At 36.5% G+C, this 16,014-nt stretch overlaps 3 protein-coding genes across 4 annotated transcripts; 1 reads left to right on the top strand and 2 right to left on the bottom strand.

Moving 5' to 3' along the window:
* Positions 1 to 2,298: 2,298 nt before the first annotated feature.
* Positions 2,299 to 8,610, bottom strand: LOC147293609 (uncharacterized). Of its 2 annotated transcripts, none has more exons than XM_086232867.1 (4): positions 8,137 to 8,610; positions 6,569 to 7,837; positions 3,184 to 3,993; positions 2,299 to 2,431 (listed from the first exon to the last, which is right to left on the bottom strand). In XM_086232867.1, the coding sequence occupies exons 1-3, from the start codon at positions 8,577 to 8,579 to the stop codon at positions 3,390 to 3,392; spliced, it is 2,316 nt and encodes a 771-aa protein (XP_086088993.1). In that variant the 5' UTR covers positions 8,580 to 8,610; the 3' UTR covers positions 2,299 to 2,431; positions 3,184 to 3,389. The 2 variants fall into 2 exon arrangements, with proteins under 2 accessions (XP_086088993.1, XP_086088992.1); XM_086232866.1 differs by having other exon boundaries at positions 2,299 to 2,436.
* On the top strand, positions 2,350 to 3,115 carry LOC147293610 (uncharacterized). Its single transcript, XM_086232868.1, has 2 exons — positions 2,350 to 2,511; positions 2,801 to 3,115. Exons 1-2 carry the CDS (start codon positions 2,350 to 2,352, stop codon positions 2,957 to 2,959), a joined length of 321 nt encoding a protein of 106 aa, XP_086088994.1. The 3' UTR covers positions 2,960 to 3,115.
* A 1,157-nt stretch (positions 8,611 to 9,767) lies between the features above and the next one.
* On the bottom strand, positions 9,768 to 11,725 carry LOC147293611 (Glutaredoxin family protein). Its single transcript, XM_086232555.1, has 4 exons — positions 11,457 to 11,725; positions 10,995 to 11,068; positions 10,174 to 10,272; positions 9,768 to 10,070 (listed from the first exon to the last, which is right to left on the bottom strand). The coding sequence occupies exons 1-4, from the start codon at positions 11,624 to 11,626 to the stop codon at positions 9,991 to 9,993; spliced, it is 423 nt and encodes a 140-aa protein (XP_086088681.1). The 5' UTR covers positions 11,627 to 11,725; the 3' UTR covers positions 9,768 to 9,990.
* Between the last annotated feature and the right edge of the window lie 4,289 nt (positions 11,726 to 16,014).

The raw sequence follows: 16,014 nt of genomic DNA on the forward strand, positions 1-16,014 counted from the left end.
ACACACTGCTTCTGGACTGCATACAGATCATTCTGGGTTGCATTTCTTCTTGGATAACGCCAGCTATATATATTTATAGAGGATGAACAAACAAGGAAGTATTATAACTTCTAGGTTGTATTTTAGTATAATATGTTTTATAGGGTAGGAAGAAAATAAATAAGGTGTTTTAAGGTGTAGTAAAACTGGTTATTCTGAGAGCGGAAATGTTACCTCTATACATTTAACATTTTGTATGCCTTATAGGATTTTGTTCTTTTTTTTTTTTTTTTTGTGTGTAATAACAGCTTGTTTGCTTTTGTACACACTGTTTCTGGACTGCATACAGATCATTCTGGGTTGCATTCTTCTTGGATAACGCCAGCTATAATATTTATAGAGGATTACAATTTAAACAAGGAAGTATTATAACTTCGAGGTTGTATTTTAGTATAATATGAACAAAAAATTATTGTATGCGACTAAATATCACATGTGACATTTCTCTCATGATATATATGTAAGATCTTTTTTTATATAATAAGATTCATATGTATGTTGTTCGAAAAAAGTTATGTGATGGTCATACGTATATAACAATTCTTTGAAAATATACTAGATTCTGGTTTATGCAGTTAGCACAAAGTGTAGACCACAAAATAGGCCAATAAATTAATGACATTCTGAAAAGCTACTCATTAGTCTGGTGGAGAAGGAAATGGATGATAAGTGCCTAATTCTAGAGCCACATCCCTATGGCAGATGGATGAGGATATTACTTTTATAGATGTAGGGATTTTTCATAAGTTTGGGCTGACAGTTCAGAAAAGGTACACACCATAGCAATGGATGAACTTCATATTATTGATGACACATTTCACATAACTCACCTGTATAAACAAGTCTTGAGTAAGTCTTGTATAACATCACCACTCTATGAGATAAGTGATGCATGATCAATAAATGTAGTATAAATTGGTTTATTGACTGGAGGCTTCCACATGAACAAAACTCTCCTTTGATCAGTTTTTCATCACATCCATGTATACTAACAGGGAGACAGATTTGATTTTAAATTGATATAGAAACTTCTTGATCGAAAAAAGTATTCTTATGCATTCCTGTTCAGGTTTGCTCCTGTTTGAAAGCCTGATTAAAGCACCTATCTTTCATACCATTGATCCAAGGCCACTAAAAAGTCTTGGTAAAGAATCTGCCAAGTCTACCTATTTTTATGAAGGATCTGATGGTTTAGGTTCTATGAAAATGTTTTCACAAATTTCTTTCATTGGAATAAAAATTGAAAACATCATTTTTTTTATGGTCCTTGAAGTATCTTGGCCTCTTGGGCTAGTTTTTACAGTATTTTCTGTTTTCCAAGATGTAGAGAACAAAAACTGTTTTTATATTATGTTTGGAAAGAATGCTGCATGGCTCTGCAAATCGCAATCTACCACGTATACAATAATGATTTGTTAGAAGACAAAAGTGAAAAAGAAATAGACACGTGTCAAGCCGTGATTTGTTTGCAAGGAGAATGGACAATTTATGGGAAAGGACCATGAGAGAGTACAGTAATTCATTTGCAAGAGTAGCTTTTAAGTTTTAACTGATTAAAAAATGAACCAAAGGAAAAACAACAATTGCCTGCCAATGACTCAGTCAATGGACATCTTCCAGGAGCACATGTTGGAGTCTACAGTCTGCAGGTAGTAAAAATGGAATACTCATTGTATGGTCAGTTACCCACTAAAAGCTAACAGGGAAAAATATAAGTAATCAACGGCCAGGGCTTCTTCCATTTGATAATAAAACCATCAGAAATTGCATCATGAGAAAAAAAGCCTTCAATATCTAAGAGATTGAGAGAGAAGCGACAATAGAGAAAGAGTGACATGACCAAAACATAGTCCTTATTGGTGAGGACAAAACATGGATAATGCTTCAACCGTGAGTGGCTTTGTTTGATATGAAACACAAACGTGAACTCAGTTTCTTCTTTTTACCTGCCCTGCAACTCTGCAAGTGCAACACCAAAGGGAAACTGACTTCCTTTACAGTGCGATGTTAGAAGCCACAACAAGTGAGCCTTCAAAGAGAGTAAATTTGGAAACAGTGTGGGGACAAAGCTCTCTACGCCCTTCTGGCCTCATCTTGGTTCTCTCTCTTGTTTTCTAAGCAACAGACTCACAAGCATGGGCTCAGACATGTTTCCCCGGCCCCTTAATCAATAATTCTCTCTCTCTCTCTCTCTCTCTCTCTCTCTCTCTCAGTATCTCTCTTGCACTGCAATGCTCTATATATACTTAATTAGTGCTCCAACTTTTCCATCTCCAAGGATAGGAGGTTTTCATTTCAGCAGTATAAATAATGAAATCTTTGTATATCATTTTCTTCTGTTTCCTTATTGTTCTCTATCTTTCTTCCCATAACATCAGCTCCTCTTCTCTGACTTTCCTCCCAGGAAGACAACCCATGAGAAAATTAGGCATGTCATTGACCAACAACAAACACGAATATCAACAAATCAAGGTAGGTTTTTCAATCATGAATAACATTCTGCTCCCAAATTTTCAGGCATTGCAAAAGGATATGACTTAAACTACGTGCATATAACAGTGCCCAGACACAGCATGCCAAATTCTATTCTCAAGCATGTTATTCATTTCACACGATACATAGGGGGGAAAATCATGATTTGCAGTTACTCAACAGTCAGCACAGCGATGCAACTATCTGATTCTGTTTATCTTTTTAATAAATAATTTTGTTTGTATTCTACTTTTGTCCAAAACCATCATTGAGGTTATGCTAAATGCAGGTCACTGATGGAGAGTCAAAAACATCGACAGTCCAAGAAATCCCAGCAGTAAACAAATATGCAAGCAGCAACAATAATTTAGACGAGCTTGTTTATCAGATTGATTACCATGGAGTGACTACTCATCCGACTCCAACACCCAGACATCCTAAGCCATAGACCATTAATTAACGTTCTTGATTGAGCTTTATGCAGACATGTACTTATATTTCCCATCAACAGATTAAACATGTGATAATGAGAAAGTAATATTGATGGAAATTGTCCATACATTCATGTTTTCTTTCTTATTTTTTTTTTTTTTTAATTATGATTTCCCTGTACTCACATAGCTGTTGCTCACAAGAATAATATCCAAGTCAACAAGGTGATGCATGACATACCTTTGAGCTATCATAGAACCTTAAACTGGCTACCTTTGGTGTAATGCTGCTCCATTAACACACATGGAATTGGATTTCACCATACAAGAGGTAGCTGATCCATTCCTGTCCATCAGGGACTCATCCTGTCGGAACTAGATATAATTAATGACAGATGCCAATATGTTAATTTAGCGGGCCAGGGGGAAGCTAACATGTAAGATAACTCATAATTCATGGTGCAGTGAAACCATTCCATTCATGTATTGCTTTCTAGCCTTCCTATATTTTTCAAGCAGTATCTTATAGCTCTCTATTGCATCCTCAAATATCACCTCACTACTAAACCTTGATTTTAGCTGCTGGAATTCAGCTTCTACCTCCTCTTTGTGTTGAATACATAATGAGAACAATTTTTTCATTCTCAAGAAAGGCATATTCTGATCATGACTTGGACTGCTTTCCTCCTCCAGATTGAGAAACTGGAGCCATCTAATTCGTAGGAAGGGATCTTTGTTTTTCTGAATTGCTAATTCTATGCTCCTGAACACCTCCAAGAACCTTGACTCAGTATCAATTTTGCCAATTAGCTGACAGAAAATAATTTTCTGGTAATCAAGCCAATCATGGGTATCTGATTGCGAAAAAATTGAAGCAACCAAGCAAGCCTTCCGAAAGGTAGAATCAGAATCACCAATCAGCACAATGGCAGCATGCAACAAATTCACAGATATATCATGAATAATGCCAGAGGAAGACTCAAAAGAATTATGAGCTTGTTTTTGGTAGTGATTCCAACTGAAGACTGCAACATGAACAAATCCCTCCCACCTGTAATAAAAAACGAAACAGAGAATAGCAGAGTTAAATACTAATTTTCATCAATTTTTTATATTTGATTGTGAAAATCACAACTTCTTATCATGTTATTTGAACCATTATGTTTTTTTCTTTTTCAAAAATTAAAAAATCATCATAATTTCTAATTATATGTAAAGACCAATCAGGATATTCAACTGGTTTGTTGAAATATATTAAAAGAATTCCATTTGGATCCAATACAGGGTTTGAAATTGACATAACACTAAAAACAAAATTTGGCATATTGAAGTGGATTCAAACTATGTTTTGACCAGGCATTGAACACACACGCCATCAAATTAGAAACACAAATCAACTACGCTTTCTTCAATCCATATTCTATGTGAAAACAGAGATACATTCACAAAGTAATTATTTAGTTGTAAATGCCGAAACTAATATTAATTCCCAATTAGTGTTGGCAGTGTGCTTGACCTATAGAATATAAAACACCCATCTTAGCTTGGTGGTGTGTGTCTACGTGTATCTAAATTGTATTATTTTATGTACAGTATTATGACATCTTTTACTGTTAAGGTAAAATTGAAATCTGCTTCAATATTACATAAAATAAAGACATGTCCACACATCAGCTTTTCCATAGACATGGGGTCCATGAACTTGTCTCTCTGCCTCATAGAAAAAGATGCCTATTATTTGATACCATATGATTAGGTCAAGAATGTGGATCAGCTCACATGCATTGTTTGAGTCTCATCTTCAAGAAATATTTGAAAAAAAATCACTCCAAGCAATCAAAAGGTTTTCCGATCTATACAGAAGACATTCGTAACAAAATGTAAGAGAAAGCACCAAATGTAATTAATGTGCATCAAAGACTAAAAATTAAAATTGGCCTTTTAGGAAAGAGAAAAATGAAAATGTTGTATAGAGTAAAAAATCAAAGATAAGAAATTTGAAAATGAACTGAGAGAGAGAGAGAGAGAGAGAAAGAGAGAGATGATATTAAAAGGAAAATCTTCATATGTAATGTTAGGTGTATCACCGACATATCAACGATACCAACTTGAACTGAATTTTGAATAAACATATATGATCTCTGTGTGTGAGAGAGAAAGAAAGAAAGGAAGAGAGAGGAAGAGAGAGGGAAAGAGATAAAGAGAGATGAATTATAAGGAAAATCTTCATATGTAATGTTAGGTGTATCACCGACATATCAATGATACCAACTTGAACTGAATTTTGAATAAACACATATGATCTGTGTGTGTGTGTGTGTGTGTGTGAGAGAGAGAGAGAGAGAGAGAGAGAGAGAAAGAGATGAATTAAAAGGAAAATCTGCATATGTAATGTTTGGTGTATCACCAACATATCAATGATACCAACTTGAACTGAATTTTGAATAAACTTATATGATCTGTGTGTGTGTGGAAGAGAGAGAGAGAGAGTGAGAGTGAGAGTGAGAGAGAGAGAGAGAGAGAGAGAGAGAGAGAGAGAGAGAGAGTGAGAGTGAGAGTGAGAGAGAGAGAGAGAGAGAGAGAGAGAGAGAGAGGAAATCAGCATATATAATGTCATAATGTATCACCTATGAATGATACCCAATTGAACCGCATCACACGCTTAAGTCACAACATGCTATATCTCAGACTAAGATGCAGAGGAAGGAGGCTAAATATTGTCAATCAAAGGACCAAGTCTTCTGGGGGTTTGTATAATTGACCAACTCTTGTGTTACAGTGACCCAAGTCTCACGAACTGAATGACTAGCAAATCAAATTCTTTCTCTATGGACATATTGCCCACAAAATGCTTATGATTAATGAAAGCTATAGGGGTTATAGTAGATAGGGATACAGTCAGCACTCAACAGGAATCGATTAATATCACAACTTGGGCATTCAGGAGAGGTTATCAAAAATAAAAGTAAAATTGATTAACATCATAAACATATACCAAAAAACCAATTAACTTCGATACTGTCATAAACAATATTGCTCATGACCAAAAGATATTTAGCATAGACCACTGATCTTTATTTTGATCTTATTCTTTACTTTGTGAATAAGGAATTGATATCACAACCAACAATATTGCTGCATGCCCTTATATTCTTGAAAATGTTTAGTGTTTCGCCTAAAAGGAAAAATAATCAAGAAATTATTTGTCTGGTATATGCTTCCAAAAATTAGCACTTGCACATACCCTCCATACTGTGCAACATATTGAATCATGTATCTATCTTCCCTCAGTAAACTCCTAGATTACAAACATCCTACCTGGAAATATTTAAATAAAAAAATAATTAAATAAATAAGATCTACCAAATACACAATCTTTTACGATAGAATGTCCAAAAGAAAATCAAACTCACAGGAATAAAGCAGTGAGACTCTGTGATTGATAACCAATGGTCCTATGTTCAACTCTGCTGGACTACTGATGCATGGGATTTGCAAGTGATTTCATGCATATATTTTACCAAAAGAAACCATGGCAATTGCAACTTGATTAAACAAAAAACAAAAAAGAAGATTAATTAATCAGCATTAGATTTTAATTTTTTCTCAAGTCAACTCGTACTTACTCAAAAGGAGGTTCAACCTCGATACCGAGTGTAAGGTGTAAGGAATAACCCGCAGACCCATCAACGCTAACATTCTCCGTGCATGCCTCATGAAGAACGCCTCTGGGAATATACAGAATATCACCTTCTCTCAGCAAAAATTGTTTGCATTCAGCCGTTAAACTCTGAACTTCTGAACCATGTAGCCGATCAAGAGGATCATACAATCGAGGCAACTGCACATTTGACTGAGGAAAAACTCTCCATTGCTTAGTCCCAGCAAGTTGGCATACAAACACACAATGATCATCATAGTGACGAGCCAAGCCCTGGGAATTAGGTGGTGTCAAGTACATATTGGCACCTACCGATGGTTGACCAAAAAGAGATGCTAAACCATCTGCAATAGCAGCAACACTCTCAAAGCGGAACTCCATTCCACGGAGTGCAATTGTATAACCCTCTTTGCATGCTTCTTCACATTTTAAAACATCCTCCATACTAAAATAATGAGGATCTTTTATGCAGCAAGAGTCCAGACTGTTCTGAAAGAAATGCACCTCCTTCTTTAGGTGGCTTTCTGTTCTAACAACCCGAATGTCCTGCTGGTAGATTAAAGGACAACCCAATTTACTTTTCACCTCCTCCAGGAAAGTAAAGATGTCTAATTCGTCTGAAGCAATAGGAAGACAAGAAACCATCCTTTGAAGGAAAGAAGAAAGAAAGGAAGGAAACGTTCCCAATGAGTTTCGCAACCGTACAAATGGACCAAAAATGTCATCCTCCTCAAATAAAGCCCTTGCTGACAGCCTCCGCACAAGAAAGGGTGACACCTCCCAGTGGTTTGACACAAAATCTTTGAAACCAGACCCAGTGAAACCAAATATACCTCTTTCAATCACGTGGAAAGGCAGAGGAGTGAAAAGCTGAGAAGTACAAATGGAAAGCCTAAAGAGACTTTCAGCCATATGACTAATCTTAATGTTGCTAATATACAAGTGTCCCCCCATTCTGAACTCCAATGGGATTTTGAGTAGCATTTCATTACGCACTTTCGCCCACAGCTTTCTCATACATTCAAAGAAAGCTTGAAAGAGATTTCTTGGGATGTTCTCCAATTGTTCAATGTTACAGGCGTTGATGAGAATAACTGCAGCATTAAGCAGTGATACAGGAAGTTCATCTCCCTTAAACCCAATATTCAGAGAAGTAATGCCATCATTATCCACAGAGACAGAGCACAAAGTGACTGAAGTTGTTGAAGATTTAGGAACCTGAAGAAACCCAAACCTATGAACCTAAGCCATGTCAAGTCAAGCTATTGAAAAAAAAAAAAATGAAAGAGGAAATTTTGAAAACTAGTCCTTTTTGTTTCCATTAAAGACTTCTATCAAGCGAGCAGTGCTCCTAGCACCACTCGAGGTCGAGGGGAGTTTCAAACACTACTCGAAAGGAGCTTGAATCCTACTCGAAGGTTATATTTCTAAAATTCTATAAAAATATCTAAGTATCTTCAAATGTTGCAAATTTTAGCTACTTTTTTAAATTTCTCAAAATGAAGGAGAGGAAGATAAGTGTTGGGCACTCACAGAAGTCTGGGAAGCGCAGAGAACTGGAGCAAACGGCGTCGTCCAACGCAGGTAGTGCACAAATCAAGAACAGCATTGCAGGCAGCCATTGAGAGCGTGGGGTCGGAGCTACCCAATAGGAAGAGCAAGCCTTTGACGATGCTATGATCGGAAGCAACCCTCTGGTTCATCTCCAAGGACAGAAGGGCGGAGGACCCCACCATCTCCGCCGCACGGGCAGCTATTGCGGCGGAGCTGAAAGTGAGGAGAGTTGGGAGCAGAGAGAGGAGGGGGTTGCTGTGGACGGAATGGCGGAGTTTGTTGAAGCATTTATTGATTAAGGGTCGTAGGGAGTGGGGATTGAGAGATGAGAGGGCTGCCAGTAAGACGGCGAAAGCGGCGTCGTCGTCGCTAATAATATCATTTGCTTCCGATTTCCTTCGTTTTTTGCTGCGCTTCTCCATTTTTGTTTTTTTGTTTTTTTGTTTTGGTCAAAACTTCTCCATTTTTGTTGCTCATAAGTGAATGCCGACTTTCCTAGACGATGATACCAACAAAAACCGCAAGAGCTACAAACCCTCTATTTTATTTGACAAGAAAATATTTCCTAGCTTTGCCTTGCCTGAGTTGGAGGTCATGGGTGCAACTATTTAGCAATGAATATGAAATGCTTCTACCATTATAGGTTTGTTTTGCCAAACCTCATATATCTTCTCGTTTCGGGACATCAAACTCTAGTGTATTGGGGAGAAATTTTGAAAACTAAGGGCCATTTGATATCATTTTCTAAAAGCATTTTTGTAAAACATTTTTTGCAGCGCCAAACGCTCGACACTAGTTTGTCAGTATTTATATTATAGTTTAGCTCTAAGATTTTAAGCTTCCACTAAGCCTATTATATATCCTAAGAGGAAATGAGGTGAATCCATTGAGAAATACCCTCAAAACTCGACAGAAGAAGTAGCACTCGCCTGTTTTAAAAAAACATTATCGAACGCTCGAGGAAATTACCAAAACAATAATAAATCTTTAAAACAAAATGGTTAAAAGAATTTAATGAAAAAAAAATTAATTAATTTTCAAAATTTCCCCAAAATATATGTCAATATTTTTATTTTTATTTTCTTAGACCTCAGCACCTGTGTACGTAAACTGAAAGTATCAATGCTACTAATACAGCAATACCTGCCTAATAAGAGAAGGCAACCCAAGATCATGGTGCCACATCTAAGTGAGTTTCTTTTGGTGGCATCTAGCTGAAAGTTTGATGCTTACTAGACAAGGCCACTTCAATCAATGTTAAGTCATAAGTGCCAATGTTACTGATGCAGGGGCATGCCCTTCTTTTATCCCAGATGATCATCCTTTAAAAAAAAAAAAAATTAAGAAAAGAAATAGAAGTAGTTTTAAACTTTTAATTTTATAACCACAGTATTAATACGGAAAATGTAAGTATTGGGTTCTTTTACTAAAAATGGAAGGTTCAGATTGCAGAGGTGAACAAGCATACAGCAGCCACCAACTGCAAGTAATATTGTATACCAAAGATGATTCTTTCATTTTTTATCCAAGAGGATCATGATATAAACTCAACTAGACACATCTTTGCGTTTTGACTGACTGTATTTCATCGTCTTCTGTTAGAATTCATGTCTGCAATCCACACCAGTATTTTAAACATCCAAATGAAGCAATCTTACACATGCCAATGAAGCAATCGTCTGTGAGTTGCTAAAACATCATAATCCAATAGTGCAAGCTAAATGTAAAAGTCACTACCATACCCAACATGTGAGGGGAGGAGTTATTTTATAAGCACTACATTCAGATTTTCTCTGAAAATAGCTATCAATTTCTGGTTATTGGTGATTCAATTTAAAGATCCTCCTTATGCCGCTGGACCTCAATGCCTAGAAGCTTAGCCAGCTCTCCACTTTCATATGCTTCAACAGTATCTATAAACAGCACATTCATCAGTTATTAGTAATTTTCTGGAGTAATCACATTTCCGAGGAACAAAGAGAAGAAACACAAATATTTTAAAGGAAAAGCAATTACCGTCGGAGCCCCCAATGTACTTTCCATTTACGAACACCTGTGGTACAGTACGCCTCCCAATAATCTCACCTAGAGCATCTTGCATGTCCCGACCATCAACTGAAACACACATTGCCATATCCAATCAACAACCTCCTGGAAAAAGTACATGTAACATGCACACAGGCATACATACACACTTCCAAATTTCAAAGGAAATGCACGAAACCATGAAACTGGTGCTTCTACAAGAAGCTTTTTTTTCAGTTTCCAAATTACGGGAGCGCTAGTGCTCTTCGTGCACTCCCCCAGTATATTGCTGCACTCTTGTGCAGGAGTGCAGTAGTACAAATAGACCTTGTGGGGAGCACAAATAACACTCCCCCAAATTATTGTCCTTAACACAAATTCAAGCTATTATATTACATTACCAACCTTCAAACCTGGAAAGCTAATCCTAAGAACAAAATTGGGAAGTTAATGCAAGCTAGAACTACAGGGTATTTACAAGATTGAATAATACGCATTCATAGAACTCAGGAGCAGGTTTGCTAGTCTATTTAAGTGTCATTTCTTCAAATTGGTTTCTGCCCAGTAACTTTATTTTGCCCTATCTCATATTTTTACCAACAAGTATTCACAAGAATGAATAATACACATTCATAGAACTCAGGAGCAAGTTTACCAGTCTATCTAAGTGTCATTTCTGCAAATTGGTTTCTACCCAGAACTTTATTTTGCACCATCTTATATTTTTACCAACAAAGATCCTTACTTTTTATCATTTTCAAAAACAGCGTGACGCAATCAGTACTTCAGTAATAAGGTCAAAGTGAATATACTTCTCTCATCAAGCTCAACTACATAGGGTACTTGCTTCAACTCTTTGAAAACCGCTTTTGCCCTTCTACAGTACCTGCAAATTGCCCAGATAACATTACACAAAAAAAAAAAAAAAAAGAGAGAAAATGGATGACTTTGTTGTATACAAACCTAAATCAATGACAACATTGTATAAAAATTACAGCTTTTGATAAAAATTACAATTTTTGACAACATTGTATAAAAATTACAACTTTTAATAAAACTACTATTAATTAGTCATACATTTAAAACCCAGAAGCCATTCAATGAGACAAAAGCAAAAAAGACCTCATTCTGTACAGATCAATCGAAGATTTACTTTATTCCAGATAAATTAAAAAAAATTTAAAAAAATAGGAAATGGGCAGTTTTAAGTCCAACAGATGGTGTTCATTCAAATTACAAAGAATTAGTACAGAGAAAGGAGGGGAAGAGAGTACGGGCAATAGGACTTGGAGAAGATGGCGATCTTGTTGGAAGAGACAGTCTTCTTGATGAAGGCGACAGCCTCAGACGAAGAAGCTGAAGATGAAGATGCTAGTGTCCAAAAGAGAGACGCTGCTAATACTGTTGCTAGTATTGCTGATAGCACCGTCTTGGCTGAAGCCATTGATGATTGATTGGGATCTCACGCGCGGCAAGCTGAAGCCCACTTTGTAAGAGAATTCAGAATTTGGGGCGGGCTCTCGGAATTTTTTCACTGCACTTTTGCTGCGAGCCTATAACAAGGAGGCTGCAGTAAAAGTCACGCAGCTGTCGAAGGACCGTGAGTGTCACGTGACCCCACTCACTGTGGAGCACACCCCTACACGAGGCTTAAACGCCTTTTATTTTGGCCAAATGATACTTTGAGTGCTTGTATTTTCATAAAACTCACTTTGATTATGTTTTTTTAATTTTGGTAATTTCAGTCTTGTACTTTTAATGTAATAGCAATCAAGTCCAAATCATTAACATCGTTTAAATTAATGATGAAAAATTCAACGTACATTGCATGTGAGTGGCATTTTAGACATCTTACTAAACCTAGATGCCTATATAATCTCATACCCGCCCTTACACACAATCAATATGGAAAAATAAGAAGTTTCAACGTCAAATTGAATATGTTAAATGACAAGTAGGGACTTAATAGGCATCGAGGTGGACTAAAATATTTGAAATGTCACTCATGTGCAAAGCACGTGCTTCCTCATCAAATTTTTTGTCAACAATTTAAACGATGTAAACTATTTGAATTAATTGCTATCATGTAGAAAATACAGGACCAAAATTGCTAAAAATAAAAGTACATGATCAAAGTAGAAATCTCATGAAAGTACAGAGACTAGTGTCATATGGATGTGAGAATCATTTATATACGCATTTATTTTTGGAAAATTTCACTAAATAGTCTTTTTCAAATGTTGACTTATTTGTTTAACCCTAGTGGAGAAATTCTAAATTTTCTAACCCTTTAGGCATGTGAAATGTCTACAATCCTCTCCATGTAAATATTTCATTAACAGCTGTAAATTTAAGCATATTCACCCTAGCCTCTATCTCTTAACGCAGCCTCTTTCTCTCTCCCACCCCACATCAAATTTGAATTCTAGATATAAGAAAATGGAAACACACCATTTCCTACTCTTAAACTCTTACGATCTTGAGCGATAACGTCGTCATAAACTACAAATCAATGCACATATGAGGTCCAAGGAGGAAGATGAAAAGATCGATGTCAAGAAGGAAGAAGGATGATGAATAGCTCGGGGAGTTTTCTTTGACGAGCTCCAATGAAGATAAGAGTTGTTAAGTCTAAAGAAGAAGGTATTTTATCGTGTTTGACAAGCTCTTTTTGACGAGCTCTTGTATTCAATTTCTAATTCAAGGTCTAATTCAATTTATAATTCTCTATCAGTTTTTTGTTTGGATGCTAATGAACTACTAAGTTCAATAGTCGAATTACTTGCTGTGAATTTTCTAGAGCTTTGCTGTTTTGATAAGTGGTTTGGACATTGGACTGATAGTGTACTAGTGTTTAGGGTTTCTCAATTAGGAAATTTAGGGTTTCTCTATTAGGGTTGCTGCCATTACGGTTTTCAATTTTGGTTTCTTAATTTGGGTTTTTCAGCTTTGATATCTTAATTAGGGTTATTAGTTTCGATTTATAAATTAGTGTTTTCAAAGGGTTTTTTTAATTTAGATTTTTCCATTATGGATGCAAAAATTTAGATTTTCCATTAGGGATTTAGGTTTTTTAAATTAGAGTTTTTTAAGTAGGCTTTCTTAATTTTTGTTAAGGTTGACATCGTAGAGAATATAAAGCCCATATGTGAAGTGACTTCCTTAGGATCATCAACTGAAACAACTGATGCTTACTCATCGATACGAGAAACTTCTATTATATATGTACCATATTTGTTTCACATCGGGATATGAATTAACATAACTTGCTATCCATTAAGACGACCACAGGGAAAGAACAAGAGAATAAAAGGGAAGTAGCAGAGGGGCAATGTCATCGAGAGGCCCAAATAGGGCTTAAGGCCGGAATAAATGTCTTTATTAAATATTATATCGATTCCACAGGTCGGTCGTCATTAGCACTTTAGTTATTGAAAACTCAAGGAAAGCCTTATTGTGATTGCAGCTAGCACGATTTACTAAAAATATAGAAATGGCTTTTCTCCGGAATCTGCTTAGCTAGCATTTGTGAACCTAGGTCTGGGGGGAACTACGAGTTTTTTCAAAAAAGACTTGATGCCCACATTCTGAATCTTGCAAGTGACTTTAGGCCTTTCCATGTAAAGGGGTATAGCCCGACAATCCCGAAAGCGAGAAAGATGGATTGTTATCCATCGAAAAATCGTCGGTTAGGTTGGTCCAACAAAGAAAGGCATGAGCGTGAAAGCATTCCACTCGTGCCTATGTAAAGAAAATCACCCACAAAGCTCTCTTAAACAACCATGTCTGAAATCTAATCGGACCAACCTCACTCTCTCTTTTTGTGCGCATTACCCCCAGTGTGAAACAACTGGTTCCATACCCAAGTTATCGATGATTCTACAATAGGCAGCCGCACACTGAATTCTATGCACTTAACTCACGTTTTTTACTCTAGTCCTGTCATTCTTCTAATAGCAAGGGTCCAACATATCTGAACGTTTGTAATTTAATTTGTATTCAATTTCTAGTTCAAGGTATAATTCAATTTATAATTATTTGTCAGTTTTGTGTTTGGATACTGAAGAGCTACTAAGTTCAATAACCGGATTGGTTGCTGTTAATTTGTTGGAGCTTTGCTGTTTTGGTAAGTGGTTTGGACTTTAGGATTGATAGTGTACTAGTGTTAGGGTTTCTTTGTGCATTGTAATTGTGATCTAAAGTGTCTCTTTGCTAGGTTATTATGGCTAGTGAACCACCATGAAAGATATCATTTTCACAGGCTGCTAGACTACCTCCCCGTATCTTGTCCTCACTCTCGCCAACAAAATGGGGTGGCTGAGTGCAAAAACAGACATTTTTTTGGAGGTTTCCAGGTCTCTACTTTGTGTAGGACATGTTCCATCTCTTTTGTGGGGGGATTCCTTAAGTTCTAATGTATAATTAATCAACAGAACACCTTCCAGTGTTTTAGACTTTAGACGACCATTGGATGCTTTGTCTGATTTTTTCCCATTGTCTTCCGTTCTTCACTTAGAGCCTAAGGTTTTTTGTTGTGTGATTTATGTTCATTTGCACTCACACCAATGATCAAAGCTTGATGCTTATGCCTTGGAATGTGTTTTTGTTGGCTATGGTAGTTCTCAGAAAGGTTACAAGTGTTATCACCCGTCTTCTTACAAGTTTTATGTGATTATGGATGCCACCTTCCATGAATACGTATGGTTTTACTCCCGAGACATTTTTTATTCTTCACTTCATGGGGAGACAATTGGTGAAGTTCAGAATATATTGTGAGGACTTTAAGTTTTTTGAAGAATTTACTAGTTCGAAGAATGAATCTGGAGAGCTTCTGAGCACTCGACAAAACCAGTCAAGAACTTAGTACTAAAAGAAGCAGAGACAATAGATGGAACACAGGTAAAGAACTCTATGGATCTTACCTATTGCTCGACCTTGGGTGATCAACCTAACCATGATTCTGCTAATGATTCTGAAGCTCAAATCCATGATAGTACCTACTTGTTCAAAGGAACTAGTGATCAATCTTCCCTTGGTAACTCACCTAAGGTATTATCTAATTCAAATTCTAATAATTTAGTTGATGTGTCTAGTTTAGAACTTGAGAATGAACGTGAACCACCTAGATATGAACTCCCACCTCGTTCTACTCGTGGTCAGCCTCCTGTTATGTATAAACCTGATCCTAAAGCCAAAGTCAAATACTCAATTAATAACCATGTTTCATCCTACAAGTTATCCAAGTCATATGCATCTTATGTACATCAATTTTCCTCTATATCTATTCCTAGTAAATTGCAAGATGCTCTAGCCGTTTCTAGGTGGACTAAAGCGATGACAGAGGAAATGGAAGCATTGAACAAGAATGGAACTTGAGAACTTGTTCTCTTACCTAAGCGAAAAAAGAATGTGCGATGTAGATTAATATTTACTATTTGCAGTGAAACATAGAGCAAATGGATCCATTGAAAGGTTCAAAGCTCAGTTGGTTGCAAAAGGATACACTTCATCCTATGTTGTTGACTACTAAGAGACTTTTGCACCAATTGCCAAGCTAAATACAGGCATGGTGCTTTTGTCATTGGCAGTCAATCAAAATTGGCCACTTCTCTAGTTTGATGTTAATGGTTCTTGCATGGAAATCTCACTGAAGAAGTATATATGAATCCTCCCCTAGTATACCAAAGTATTTAGACACATGAATGATATGTAAACTTAAGAAGGCTTTGTATGGGTTGAAATGATCTCCAAGGGCTTGATTTGGCAGGTTCACCAAGGCTATGAAGAATTTTGTCTATAGACAAAGTAATTCATATCATACTTTGTTCTTGA

This window comes from Dryas octopetala, chromosome 2 (assembly GCF_963921425.1).
Source record: "Dryas octopetala chromosome 2, drDryOcto1.1, whole genome shotgun sequence".
NCBI lineage: Eukaryota > Viridiplantae > Streptophyta > Magnoliopsida > Rosales > Rosaceae > Dryas > Dryas octopetala.